This window comes from Leptonotus elevatus, chromosome 17, assembly GCF_054856555.1.
Source record: "Leptonotus elevatus isolate MCC_2025b chromosome 17, RoL_Lele_1.0, whole genome shotgun sequence".
NCBI lineage: Eukaryota > Metazoa > Chordata > Actinopteri > Syngnathiformes > Syngnathidae > Leptonotus > Leptonotus elevatus.
The window spans coordinates 2,763,393-2,777,334 of NC_141255.1; the positions used below are offsets into that span (position 1 = coordinate 2,763,393).

At 43.2% G+C, this 13,942-nt stretch overlaps 1 protein-coding gene across 5 annotated transcripts in view; it reads left to right on the forward strand.

Moving 5' to 3' along the window:
• Positions 1 to 13,942, forward strand: part of ppfia2 (PTPRF interacting protein alpha 2) — a 40,735-nt gene that overhangs the window by 17,624 nt on the left and 9,169 nt on the right. For all 5 annotated transcript variants that reach the window (XR_015090481.1, XR_015090482.1, XM_086058858.1 and 2 more), the window contains exons 3-20: positions 2,123 to 2,224; positions 2,301 to 2,465; positions 3,259 to 3,333; positions 4,871 to 4,981; positions 5,067 to 5,288; positions 6,442 to 6,588; positions 6,683 to 6,817; positions 8,006 to 8,089; positions 8,171 to 8,302; positions 8,388 to 8,450; positions 8,511 to 8,602; positions 8,682 to 8,814; positions 9,782 to 10,002; positions 10,085 to 10,331; positions 11,082 to 11,111; positions 11,186 to 11,316; positions 11,552 to 11,730; positions 11,801 to 11,891. Coding sequence is in view for 3 of the 5 variants with exons in the window: in XM_086058858.1 (XP_085914984.1) it covers positions 2,123 to 2,224; positions 2,301 to 2,465; positions 3,259 to 3,333; positions 4,871 to 4,981; positions 5,067 to 5,288; positions 6,442 to 6,588; positions 6,683 to 6,817; positions 8,006 to 8,089; positions 8,171 to 8,302; positions 8,388 to 8,450; positions 8,511 to 8,602; positions 8,682 to 8,814; positions 9,782 to 10,002; positions 10,085 to 10,331; positions 11,082 to 11,111; positions 11,186 to 11,316; positions 11,552 to 11,730; positions 11,801 to 11,891 (2,360 nt within the window). In the remaining 2 variants the exon portion in view is untranslated. The remainder of the gene's footprint in view (positions 1 to 2,122; positions 2,225 to 2,300; positions 2,466 to 3,258; positions 3,334 to 4,870; positions 4,982 to 5,066; positions 5,289 to 6,441; positions 6,589 to 6,682; positions 6,818 to 8,005; positions 8,090 to 8,170; positions 8,303 to 8,387; positions 8,451 to 8,510; positions 8,603 to 8,681; positions 8,815 to 9,781; positions 10,003 to 10,084; positions 10,332 to 11,081; positions 11,112 to 11,185; positions 11,317 to 11,551; positions 11,731 to 11,800; positions 11,892 to 13,942) is intronic.

The window sequence follows — 13,942 nt, forward strand, 5'->3', positions numbered from 1 at the left end:
GGCCCCTTGGATTTCCCAATGTCGACAGGAACGGATGACTGGAATAACTTCTGATGCGGTTCATAGAAAAGCGTGCGCAGGTGCGAATCCAGGATCTAATTTTGGCTGCGGCCTCTTTCATGTTATTCCCGGATTTCGCCAGAGATTTCATCGAAGTAAAAATATTTGTTTGTTATCATGCCGATTATCAACGTTTTCGTTTTTTTATGGCATCCACGTGATGGTTACGTTTTGCTTATGAGGATCCTCGGACAAATTTCTGGCCCGGACCCAAAAAGTTTTCAACCCCCCCCCCCACCTTAATGTTGCTGACAGACTTCCAACACGAGTCCGACAGATTTTTTCCTCACGGTTACACGCTTCACTATGGTAACAGAGCTGCGGTTGCCATGGTGATGAGCGCGCTGGGATGCGGATGAGAAGATGCTCTTTTTGGTTTTCCCCGAGGCGACGTCGTCAGGAAGTAAATCATCCGTTGCGCCGACCTGCTCAGATTTGCGTTTTTAATTGGGGATTATTTTGATTATAAATGTATTTTTCACGGGGGAAGCCAGCAAAAGTGTCAACGAAAAGGAGGGGGGGGGCGGGCAGGCTATAAATAGCATCTTTTTGTAGGCTAGGATTCCCCGTCGGGTCGGAGCCAAGCTGCGAGCGGCTCACACCACCGGCTGATTAGCATCGACTGGACCCGTGTACTGAACACGCCTCTGCATGGGGACTGCTGGCGTTTCCCGTAAAATATACTTTTTCAACACCGCACCCGTCAACATTTTGGGAGTTGGCGCACCCCCCCCATACCCCCCCCCCCCTCCCTGGAGCCCCTTTTGGGCCTGTGCCTGTCCAACCGTGACGTTTGAGGCAGAGTTGGCAGGCCTTGACACGCTGCTGACAAAACCTCGGAGCTGTCACGAGGTTTTCCTGGCAACGCTTCGGATTTCCGTATCCACCCAGAAAGGAACGATCAAACCCTGAGCAGAAAAAAAAAAAAACATATTTTCTGTTACCTTATCATAAATCGTGTCAGTTTCTTATCATACTTTCCTTTTTCTTATTGAATTTTGAGTTATTTTGCTTCCGTCCTGCTGCCGACCTTTCCCCAAATGCCAGCTATCGGTAGCACCGGTCCGCGTGACGCTAATGTGTGTTGACCGCTGTCACGGACCATCGGACTTGCGGACTTGAGGGGTGGGGGGGGAGGCGGGGGGTCAAATGGGCCAGCATGCCAACAGGTGAACTCTAAATGGAGTTCTGCATCATCTTTAACCTGTTGCCCTTTCAAAACAACAACATGCTGGCTGGTAGGAAGCATGTAGGCTAATGACCTTGAAAATTTCGAACCCGACCTTGGACTATACAATGGGAGTTTTTTTTTTCTTTTCTTGTAGGTCTTCTTATTATCATCTGTTCCCAGCAACATCCCGGATTTTACATTTTTGTTTGTCTTATCATCGAAAGCCTTAACATTAACCTTATGACCTTCACATGTACGGCAAGGTGTCCAAACTACAGCGCGTGGGCCATTTGCGGCCCACCTCTCATTGTTCAGCGGCCCGTGGCATATATACTATATATATGAAAAAGACATGAAAGTTTCGACAGTCAAGCGCACAATGTGATAAAGGCACAGTCGCTCCTTCTTCAACTTACATGATTCAAACAAGGTTATTTTAAACGATTGAATAAATGCTTTGCAACACTGCAAGAGTAAATATGGGATAACCCGTGTACGTGATTCGTCATCTGTTCACTTGCAAATCCCCGATCCACTGAATGAACGAACTTTTTGCCCCATCTTTCTGATTGACGTCGATCCAAACAAGCAACTCGTGACATTTATGTCTTGTAACGACAGCAAAATGTTTTCTGTGAAACGCTTGAGAGTTCTCGTCTCTTCTCAATGACGGCATGTAGCCAAAGTCCTGTCAGGCGTTCATTAGTGAACATCACATGACAGCAAAACATGAAGCACTTTAAGAAATATCCTGACGCTATGAAACAACGAGAACTCTCTTAATATTCCGTGATTTGATTTTCGGCTTTTTGCGCCAAACTTGTCAGGGTTTTGGACTTTTGATTTTAATTACCCCCCCCATCAAATCTCTCCTCTTGTTCCTTTTTTTAGGAGTTTGCGGCCCTCACCAAGGAGCTCAACGCCTGTCGGGAGCAGTTGCTGGAGAAGGAAGAGGAGATCTCGGAGCTGAAGGCCGAGAGGAACAACACTCGGGTGAGCTCTCGTATCCCGCATTTTTGAAATGATTCGCAGGCGGCAAGAAGAATGAGCGGGTCCGTCTTTTGCGCAGTTGCTTTTGGAGCATCTGGAATGTCTGGTGTCGCGGCACGAGCGCTCGCTGCGCATGACGGTGGTCAAGAGGCAGGCGCAGTCTCCCTCGGGGGTCTCCAGCGAGGTGGAGGTCCTCAAGGCCCTCAAGTCCTTGTTCGAACACCACAAAGCCCTCGACGAGAAGGTGCACAAGACACGAAAGTTGGATTTTTATATGTCGGCGTTATCGAAAAAGCCATTTTTAGTCACGTGCAGCTCAAGTTGGAAAAGTATGAATTTTTTATTTTTTTATTGAAATGATTAATTATAACTAGACAAGTGCAATTTCTGCTGAAAAGATGAATGCTAAGATTTGAATGCATGTTTTTATGAAGTAGATTGAAAGATCAATGACGTGGTGGAAGGCAATTAATTGCTCGAACCACTGAGCTAACTTGACTTGAGTTATTTAGAAAAGCCTCATCTGATGCTGAAACGTGCATTTTATCATTTCAGTGAAATTTTTTGATATGGTAGTCAGTTGGTATATCGCCTTAGCATAATGGCCCGTGGATATATTTGCAATGTACAGTCGGAGATGGGATTCGAACCTGCGACTGGACAATGCACTTTACTAACTGAGCCGTATCAAACAGCTGGTCATGATGATCAGTTGTTTGTGTGGAAGTGAAAAGTGACTTCGAAAAATGTCAGTCCCATTGAAAATGAATGACGAAAAGTGGATATTGAACGTTAAATTGTGCGAATACTGTAAGTAATGTGGAATCAGAAGATATATACGCCAGGAGGCGTGAATTTTTGAAGCAAATTGGAAGTATTATCTGGGAGTTATAAAAAAAAAAAATTAGTTAGAAACAACATAAGTTGTTCACCATTCTCACAATTATATTAATATATATATATATATATATTTTTTGGTGGCTTCTGTAGATCAAACCTCCCCCAATGACATTATTGACATTATGTTGCTGTTGCAGGTGCGAGAACGACTGCGGGTGTCGCTGGAGAGGGTCTCCGCCTTGGAGGAGGATCTTACAGCAGCCAATCAGGAGGTAGGAAACATTTGCGAACATTACAAAAAAAATAAATAAATAAATAAATAAATAAAAAAAGCTGGACTTCACTACTGCACCACCAAATACCCGAGAGTCGTCTTGTCTGTTCAAGTTGAGGCTATCGCTTTACGCCTGTCAGCCTCGCAGACGGACGACCCGCCGGACCCGGACTCCGCCTTCAAAATAATAGATACGTCCACACCTCATGAGCTCCCGCTAGGCGAGAGAGTGCAAAGTGATTTCTAAAATGACAAGGATGGGTTGTCATTTAGAAAAAGGATGAAGGGGGGGGAACCTCAAAGAAGAACGACGGGGGATCGGCGTCTGTGTTGCGTCGGGACGACGCGGCGGCGCTATTTAAATGTCGTTCATTGGTTGATTGATGTCAGGAGCTTCTTTTGATCTTCCAGATGGATCCGTGACAGGAACAATGGCCCGGGCCTAATTCGTTAGATTTAATGAGGAGATGTAGGTGGAGGCTCCAGGCTGCATTTTGCAGTGCATCTGGAAAGTAGTCATTATATTGAAGCCTTCTTCCAAAATGGATTCATTTCATTTTTCCCCTCAAAATTCGAGTGCCGTGAATACTCTATATCCCATACACATTGTATATTCAAATTTGTGTTATGGTTTTCAGAAAAGCTTCATTTTTTTATTTTATTTTTTATTTTTTATTTTTTATTTTTTTTTACATAAATATGAATCAAAGAACCCATTAAAGCTATCAACGAATATAAAAAAAAATGCATTTAACAAACCAACTTTAGGAAAACTCAGAACTAGTATTCTTTTTTTTACGTTATTACATTACATTAAATTAAAGTAGAATGAAATAAAAGTAAAAAAAAAAAAATGTTAATCAACCAATTATTTAAGAAATGTTATTGTTCACAATAAATCAATTAACCCATTAAAGCTATCCATGAATTGAAAAATAAGGGGAAGAAATGCTTTTAACTAACCAATTTTAGGAAAGCTCAGTAGTAATTTTCTTTTTTTATGTTATTACATACAATTAAAGCAAAATTAAAGTAGAATGAAATAAAAGTTTAAAAATACATGTTAATCAACCATTTTTTTTTTTAATGTTGTTGTTCACAATAAATCAATTAACCCATTAAAGCTATCAATGAATTAAAAAAATAAGTGAAAAAAATGCATTTAACTAACCAATTTTAGTAAAACTCAACGAACAATTATTACAGCACTTTTTTATTAATATTTGTTTTTATTATACAAGTATTAATAAACGTTATTTTAAAAATTATACTTATTAATTTCTGCAATTCCTCAAACAATTTTGTAATAAAACTGCAAATGACTAAATACACAATATATATAAAATTTTATGAATTTAATAGTATTTTTAATTTTATTAACATTGGCTTCACCTGAATTAATATATTTTTATTTATTTATTTTTCGAGGAAACTAAACGAATGCAAGAAATATAACCAAACTTGGGTAAATCCTTCACGGACCATATTTAGCCCGTGATCCATACTTGTAACACTTGTGCGCCCCCTGTCTGTAGATCGTGGCCTTACGCGAGCAGAATGCTCACATCCAGAGGAAGGTGGCGTCCGGCGAGTCCGGCGACGACATCCTGGAGAGCGGCGAGGCGCAACAGAAGATCCACAGCAAGGTGCGCCGCCACGGCAACGGCCGGGTCTCGCGTACCGCCGCCGCACATTCCAGACCGACGTGTTCTTCTTTTCCCCATCCCCCAGCGTCTGTCCAACGGCTCGCTGGAGTCGGCGCGCGAGGCCAGCCAGGTGGTAGAGCTGCAGGACCTGCTGGAGAAGCAGAACTACGAGCTGGCGCAGATGAAGGAGCGCATGTCCTCGCTGTCGTCGCGCGTCTCCGAGGTGGAGCTGGAGCTGGAGACGGCCCGCAAGGACCTCATCAAGTCCGAGGAGATGAACAACAAGTACCAGCGGGACATTAAGGAGGTGACGTGTGCAAAACACATTCTTGTTCAGCAGTATCCAAATTCCTACACAAGCTGAAATTTAGAATTTAGACGTGCATTTTTTCTTAGTATTTTGGTCAAATTTGGAATTCAGAGGTTCCAGAGTGCAAATTTCCACAAATTTTCGGTCAAATTTTTTATTAACACATTAACAGGTGTTTTTCTGAAAATGTTGGTTGAAATTAAAATCTCGAGGTGCGTTTATTTCCTGAAAATTTTGAATTTTAAAGCACAGTTTTTACAGTTCAGGTTAATTTTTATCAGAAGGATTTTGTAAAATTTCCTACAAAATAGCAGTAAATTAACAATGTTGGTCAAATTACACATTTGAATCAAGAGGTGATTCCCATGTTTGTTTTTTATTCCCCTCATATGAGAATAAAATGCAATTGCACGTCCACTACAGTAGGTGGCAATGTCACGTCTCTTCTATTGTCATAATGTACAAGGAATATTAGTTCCTCTATAGAAGTGTACTTACAACAATAGTTGGGGCGCAAAATATTTTCTTCTTCCTTGCAGGGGGCATAACAAAAAATTGTATAATTGAGAAGTACTGCTTTAGATTTTACAGGTACTGTTTTACTCAATTTTTGAACAAATTACAGAATTTGAGATTTATTTATTTATTTAAAATGTTGGTAAAATTCTAAACATTTAGAGATGCATATTTTCCCAAAAATTCAGGTTCTGGATTTTTCCCCCCCAGAAAAATTCCCAAAATTTGGTCACATATATAGATCGTTTTGTTTTGTTTTTGCGTGGATTTCTTAAAATTTTGGTTGAATTAATGGGTGCATTTTTTAGGTGTGTCAGGCGATTAAAATATTTGATCGTAATTAATCACATGACTTCAATAGTTAACTCACAATTAATGGCAAATTTTATATCTGTTCTAAATGTACAATATTTTTTTCCCTAAGTTTTCATACTTTTGTTCACATAAAAGGCGAAAACGTTAAACTAATAGAAATATGTCTGCATCTTTTTAGTCATTGATACAGTAATGTCATAATAATTCATAAAATTGAGTTAAAATTAAAATAGCATTTTTTTTTCTTCTCTTTTTTTTCACTCTAAAAGCCAACACCTTGAGATCTTATTTAAATGTCCGGTTTGTTGTTTGCATGCAGGCCATGTGCCAGAAGGAGGACATGGAGGAGCGCATCGTGACGCTGGAGAAGCGTTACCTGAGCGCCCAGCGCGAGTCCACATCTGTGCACGACATCAACGACAAGCTGGAGAACGAGCTGGCCAACAAGGAGGCCTTCCTCAGGCAGGTGGGTTCGGTCGCACCTCGTCGCCTGCGGGTCGTTTTCGCGCTGCGGCTTCAAAGCGCCTTCGTCTTGTTTTTTTTTTTTTTTGTCATCGCAGATGGAGGAGAAGAACCGGCAGCTGCAAGAGAGGCTGGAGCTGGCCGAGCAGAAGCTCCAGCAGACCATGCGCAAGGCCGAGACGCTCCCCGAGGTGGAGGCCGAGCTGGCCCAGAGGATCGCCGCACTCACCAAGGTCGTGCCCGAAAAACATTCGTACCGCTGTACAAAATTTTTTAAATATTTGAAACACTCCCTTAACTTCAGGAAGAACGTGGAATGCATTTTTCAAGGTGCCCAAATTTTTGGGGGGTCCAATTTACATTTGAGGTGATTCATTCAGAAAATTTGGGTAAACTTGAAATTTGTAGTTATTTTTTAGCTAAGCTGATTTAAAGGTGCGCCCGCAAAAAAAAAAGGTCACATTTTGAACTTTGAGGTGCATTTCATTGTGAAATTTGGGTCAAAATGAAACATTTTGAGAAATTATTTTCTGAAAATCTTTGGTTGGATTTTACAAAGTAAAGTTACATCAAATTCAGAATTTCAGTGTGTGTTTTTTCAAATATTTGTTGGTTGAATTGTGGATCAAAAATTGTAAGTGATTTTTTTTGAGCTGAGGAGAACTTTTTTTCTTGAAATTTTGGCTGGATTTAGGATATACTGTAAGGGTACATTTTTCCCCCCTAAAAATTGTACATCAAATATAGAATATTAACTAGGGCTGTGCAATTAATCAAAATTAAATTACAATTTAAATTATCACACTCCACATTTACAAAATCAGCATAATCATTAAAAAAAAAAAAAGAATAATCATTTTGTTGTTGTTGAGTTGTTTACATTTTTCACCTTTTTTTAAATTTTAAAATAGCTAGGTTTTGGTTTTGGTTCAATTTGGAAATTATGTACCGATTTGGTTGTACTTTATAATCAAGCAGCCCTTATATTAACTTATATATTTTTTCTTTTAATTACAGTTTAAAAATGAATTTAATTTAAAGTCTACAATATAATTCAGAGATGCATTTTTGGCGAAATTACAGATTTAAAAGTGCAGTTTTCCTGGAAATTTTGACCAAATGTAAAATTTTGAATTGTGGGTTTCTAAAGATTTATTTATTTATTTATTTATTGTTTTCCCAAAAAAAATCTCAAATTGCAACATTATAGGTACCTCTGGAAATCTTATGTCAAATGACAGAATTACAATATTTAAGTTCCTTTTTTTTTTTTTTTTCAAAAAGTTGGCCACGTTCCAAATTTGAAATCAGATGTGCCTCTTTCCTGAAAATGTCTTTCAAATCGGAGATTTAGAGCTACAATTTTCCTAAAGTCATCTTTTGCGCCAATTCCAGATTTGAAACTGCGTTTTGTCGTTTAGGCGGAAGAACGTCACGGAAACATCGAGGAGCGTATGCGCCACTTGGAATGTCAGCTGGAGGAGAAGAACCAGGAGCTGCTACGAGTGAGGATGACGATGAGCTCGCCGAGACGAAGCCACAACTCCTAAATGGCCTTCATCTTCTTGGTCTCTCTTCTCCCGCAGGCTCGCCAGCGGGAGAAGATGAACGAGGAGCACAATAAGCGTCTCTCAGACACGGTGGACCGCCTCCTCACCGAGTCCAACGAGCGCCTGCAGCTTCACCTCAAGGAACGCATGGCGGCTCTGGAAGAGAAGGTTCTTACTGACCGCACTCTCGCATCTCACATCATCGTCTCCTCATTTCATTCTTTTTTTTTGTTTGTTTTGTTTGTGCCTCCAGAATTTACTAATCCAAGACTCGGAGGGTTACAGGAAGCAGTATGAGGAGTCCATACACGAGAAGGTGAGATTCATCAAGTTGGGAATACGATTAGAATTTTTGATTAAATTTTTTTGTTTGCAGACGCATTTGGCCGAGGAGATCGAAAAGCTGCGGTCAGAGCTGGACCAGTTCAGATTGAGGGCGGGATCCCTCACAGAGCCCACCCTGTCACGGTAAGGCTGCTTTTTTTGTGTAGGCATTCTTCTATTGCACAATGTCAAGTGGCCTGGCGTGACCTGAACTCTTGACCAGGTCTCACCTGGACACTTCGGGCGAGCTTCGATTCTCCCTGGGCTCCCTGGCCGAGACCCAGTCGGACCACTATCGCTCCGCGAAGGTCATACGGAGGCCCAGGCGAGGTCGAGTGGGCCTGCGGGAAACCAAGGTGAGGAGAAGAATTCTGCTGCAATCTGTATCAAGTCCTAATAATGATTAAGTCAGTGGTGACTCTCATTAATATTCAGAATTCATATAAAATGTTGACAAATCGATCGACTGTCTTGCCCTTTTTTGTGTGTGCCTTTTATTGGGAGTGCTGTTCATGTTGTACACGATTTAGCCACTTAGGGGCAGTGTGGTACCGCGCGTTCTGATTCGCTAAGTGTAGCCACAATAGAGTAGAAAGAAGAAAAAAGACCCGATCAAGTTATGCCAATAAAAGTAGTTTTTTTGCAGCGTAGGAAGACCATATGCCGGTGAGTAATGCTAAAATGCTTCTCTGTATACGTTCCTTAAGCGTTTTTGTATGAATAGCCGTTCTTTTGAGTGATAAAAGTGCCGCGAGTAGCACGCTAATTAGCATTAGCGAGTCAATGACGTTTTCTGTTGTGCGTTAGCCTTGAGCTAGCTACGTTCCTGTTGATTGGAATCAGCTTGTGTTGGAAGTGAGAAACCGCCAAAACCCGCAGGACTCCGGCCCTCGAGGACCGAGATTGCCCACCTCTGGATTAGAGTGCGGGTCACACGACCGGAAGTGAGGTAGACCGAGTGTGTGCGATGAGTCAAGAATAATGTACTGTAGTGTGTTGAGTTAAGCAAATAAATACAAGTAAGTAAGTCACTGCTTTAATCGTCCACTTTGTTTGGTCAGTGAAAATGGAACGGTGAAACGGATACCAGATTGGACGTTTTGCTGTCTTCTAACCTGTTTTGAATGGAAAATCCATTCTTAATTGAATCGCAGACCCAAAAATCTGAATCAAATCAAATTGTTAGACGTACTGAACCCCACCAGTTTCCTATGCTCTTACCAGACGTTCTCTCACGCATACAAATTCATCTTCCACATAATCGTCCGACAACTTTCTTTTTTTTGCTCAACATAGTAAGTATGAAGGCATTATTTTTGTCAGGCCAAGTCTCTGGGCGAGCAAGAATGGCGCTCGCAGCAGCTGGGCGTGGTGGGCGGCGGCCACCATTTTGAGAGCGACACGGAGATGTCCGACATGGACGACGACGACCAGGAGACGCTCTTCAGCTCCATGGACCTCCTCTCGCCCGGCGGACACTCGGACGCGCAAACCTTGGCCATGATGCTTCAGGAGCAGCTGGACGCCATCAACAAGGAGATCCGGTACCGTCTTCGCTACTTTGGATGGCTTAAAAATCTGCGTTTAGATTGGTGGAACAATATAGCTCATGGGCTCCCCCTGCAGGCTGATCCAAGAGGAGAAGGAGTCGACGGAGCTGCGTGCCGAGGAGATCGAGAGCCGCGTGGCCAGCGTCAGCCTGGAGGGTCTCAATCTGGCCCGCATGCATCACCACCACCACGGGGCCTCCATCACCGCCTCGGCCACCGCCTCCTCCCTGGCGTCGTCCTCGCCGCCCAGCGGGCACTCCACGCCCAAGCTGGACCCCCGCAGCCCTGCCCGGGACATGGAGCGCATGGGGGTCATGACGCTGGTATGGGTCGACTTGACTTAGCATGGGAAAAACGACAACATTGTTTCAAAGCCAACCAGACTGTGGTTACATTCGCATACCAAGCTCTTTTTTCAAAGGTCAAAGTGATGCAATAAACAAAACAATTGTGCTGGTTAAGCAGTTTGATAGGTGAACATGAGTTTTTTTTTTTTTTTTAACAAATTAGGCTTTCTATTTTCACGTCATTGGGTGAAAACTGAAGACATCAATACTTTTAATCTTGATGTCACATAATGGCGCATGGCTCCCGCAGTCAAAAAGAGGCAGAGTCTTACAACATTCATCACACAGACGGCTATGACTTCATATTTTTAATGAGACGAACCGACTTCTATAAACAGCGCAATTAGAGAGGGTTCAAAATGAGTTGTAATTTCTGTTTGGGCTACTTTGACGTAAGACACCAGGGAATTGTTTTAATTTGAAGATTTTCACAAATTGATTGTATTTTTCTGAGCCTAAGAGTGCACTTGTTTGCTGAGGGTCCGTTTTAAATATTCATATGAGATGCCGTCTTGTGCTGCTGACGCCAGCAGTTATGAATATTTGAAGCTGCCGTTGTAAAGATGAAACGGTGGCTGCTTTTCAGGCATTTTTATTGACCCAGTCAGTGACTCTTTTTTTTTTTCTTCCCCCTTCCGATTCGATGCGCTCGCGTCAGTCGGACGCCGTCTCGTGATAAAATGTTTCTGTACGTGCCTTGCCTCATGGATTTTTGTCTCCCGACAGCCCAGCGATTTACGGAAACACAGGAGAAAGGTATGCAGAATAGATGCGATCAGGTTTGGTTTGGATTGACGCCGATTCGATGGATTGACGATCTGTCTTATCAGATAGCGGCGGTGGAAGAGGACGGGCGCGAGGACAAAGCCACCATCAAATGCGAGACATCGCCACCCGCCACGCCACGCACCGTCCGGATGACGCACACCCTCCCGGCATCCTCGCACAATGACGCTCGAGGGTACTGACTCGATTCTTGCTTCTCCGATTGTTGCGTCATAGTCCTTAACGCTCCCTCGTTCACGTTCCTCCACGTCGCTGCTCTCCCTTTTATTCAATCAGAATCAAATTTATTGTCTACAATTTTACACTTAACAGGCTCAAACCATGAATAATAAACATGAAAAAAAAAAAAAGACCCCAAAATCTCACATCAATCCAAGACTCATGAAATGCTCACCTGAAAACTGTTCCAGCATGGCCGCCTCCCTGGACGCAGAAGGCACCTTGAGCAGCGTGGCCAGCAGCCAGGACTCGCTGCACAAGCAGCCCAAGAAGAAAGGCATCAAGTCGTCCATCGGCCGCCTCTTCGGCAAGAAGGAGAAAGGTCGCCTGGCGCACCTGGCGCACAGACACGTCATGCTGGATCCGCAAGGTTGGCGGTCCAGCGGACCAATCAATAATCAAATAAGAGTCCTCCGTTAACTGGCGTTTTCTATGTGTAGCCACCATGATGGACCCGGACATGTCGGGCCAGGACGCGGGGCTGAGCAAGCTGGGCACGCAGGCCGAGAAGGACCGTCGCTTGAGAAAGAAGTAAGCCTTGACTTGAAAATTCTGCCCCCAAATATCCCCTTTCACTCAGTGACATGAAATTTGGGAGGCATGTTCCATCTCGAGTAGGTCCACGTAAAAGTCTCAAGAAGCCATGTCTGAAACGACACAGGAAGTCAGCCATTTTGGTTTGAGGTGGCCGTGCTAAGGGCAGTTTAGCAGCCATTTGAGAGGTTATTTCCATTGATCCTTGCCCCAGCATTGTATTGAAATTTCAGCCCCCATAGCCAGTTTTGTGAGCTTAGTTAGGCATGTCTATCTCTATAGACCCACAAAAAAATTATCGTAAGAATCACGAAGCCAGCCACTTGGCTTTGAAGTGATTTCCGGGGATCCTTGCCCCTAGTATTGTTTTGAAAATTCAGAACCCCTAGCGAGGTCAAATTTGGTATGCTTGTCTATTATGAGTAGACCCACCAAAAAGTCTCAAGAAGCCACGCCCAGAAAGACACAGGAAGTCTGCCATTTTGGTTTGAAACTACCATGTTAAGGGTCATTTACAGTGATTGTTGCCCCTAGTACGGTTTTTGAAAATTCAGCCCCAGAAGCCAGTTTCTCTTAGCAACATGAAATTTGGTATGTTTGTCTAGCATGCGTAGACCCACAAAAAAGTCTCTAGAAGTCATGCCCGGAAAGACACAGGAAGTCTGCCATTTTGGTTTGAAACTGTCACGTTCAGGGGTCATTTCCATTAATACTTGCCCCTGGTATTGTTTTTGGAAAATTCAGCCCCAGAAGCCAGTTTCTCTTAGCAACATGAAATTTGGTATATATCTATATTATGAGTAGACCCACAAAAAAGTCTCTCGAAGTCATGCCCGGAAAGACACAGGAAGTCTGCCATTTTGGTTTGAAACTGTCACGTTCAGGGGTCATTTCCATTAATACTTGCCCCTGGTATTGTTTTTGGAAAATTCAGCCCCAGAAGCCAGTTTCTCTTAGCAACATGAAATTTGCTATATATATTATGAGTAGACCCACAAAAAAAGTCTCAAAAAGCCATGCCAGACGAGGCACAGGAAATGAGCCATTTTGGTTCAAAGCGGTTTCACAAACTAAGGGTTGCACATCATTAGGTACAGCCACACAATGTAATGAGACCCAATACGAGACAAATGATGCCTTTAAGGACCGTAATGGTCCATTTTGCAGCTCTTGTTTTGGGCTTCATTAGATGAAGCAAGTGTACTGTGTGCAGTGAATGTTCCAATGTGTTTCTATGTGTTTGTCATGCCTAACGACGAATGCCGTTTGCCTCCCGCGTAGTCGTCCTGCTCCCTCTTTTTTGCTCTTCTTCTACTGTTTTCACCGCACGGACTTCCTCTTGGCGGCGCCCCGGGACCGAGTGCGCCTGACCCCATGATCACCACCTTTTTGCACCTTCCCCCCCCCGCACAATGCATGCCAGCCAGCTGCCTGCCGCTCTACAACCCGTTTCAGCATCTTGGTCCATCTCTGTGCTCTTGTAGTTGTTGTTGTTGTTGTATGGAAAGCTGTTTGAGCATTTTATTCGATGTCCGTCATATCGAGCTGAAGGTCCGTGTATGAGTACGCTCTTTGTCCTCACTGGTAAGACAGTTGAGCGCACTCGTAGAAACGATTACACATGGACCTTAAGCTGGATGTGGAGGATGTGGAATAAATGCTAAAATGGCTTTCCATGTTGTTGTTGGGTCTTTTTGGAGAAATGCAGCAACGGTGTTTGACCGCACGAGACGTAAATCTGACTTTTTTTCTTTTTTTTTTGCAAGACACTCGACATGTCAACTAACTGGTGTGTACTTTTTTTCTCTCTTCTCCTTTCGCCTCTAACAAAGCGGGTAAGTGGCCAGGACGCGTCGCTGACCTCCACCATCACACATCCTGTCCTGTCTTCTCTCTCTCTTCCCCCCCCCCCTCCCCCCTCCGAGAACGCCATTTCTTTCTTTCCCCGCCCCTTCTTCCTTCTTACAGTCGATTAACAGCTGGATCTGGTTTTCACTCCTGGAATGCCGTCCTCTTCGATTTTTGTGTCTTTATTTGTGTGTGTGTGT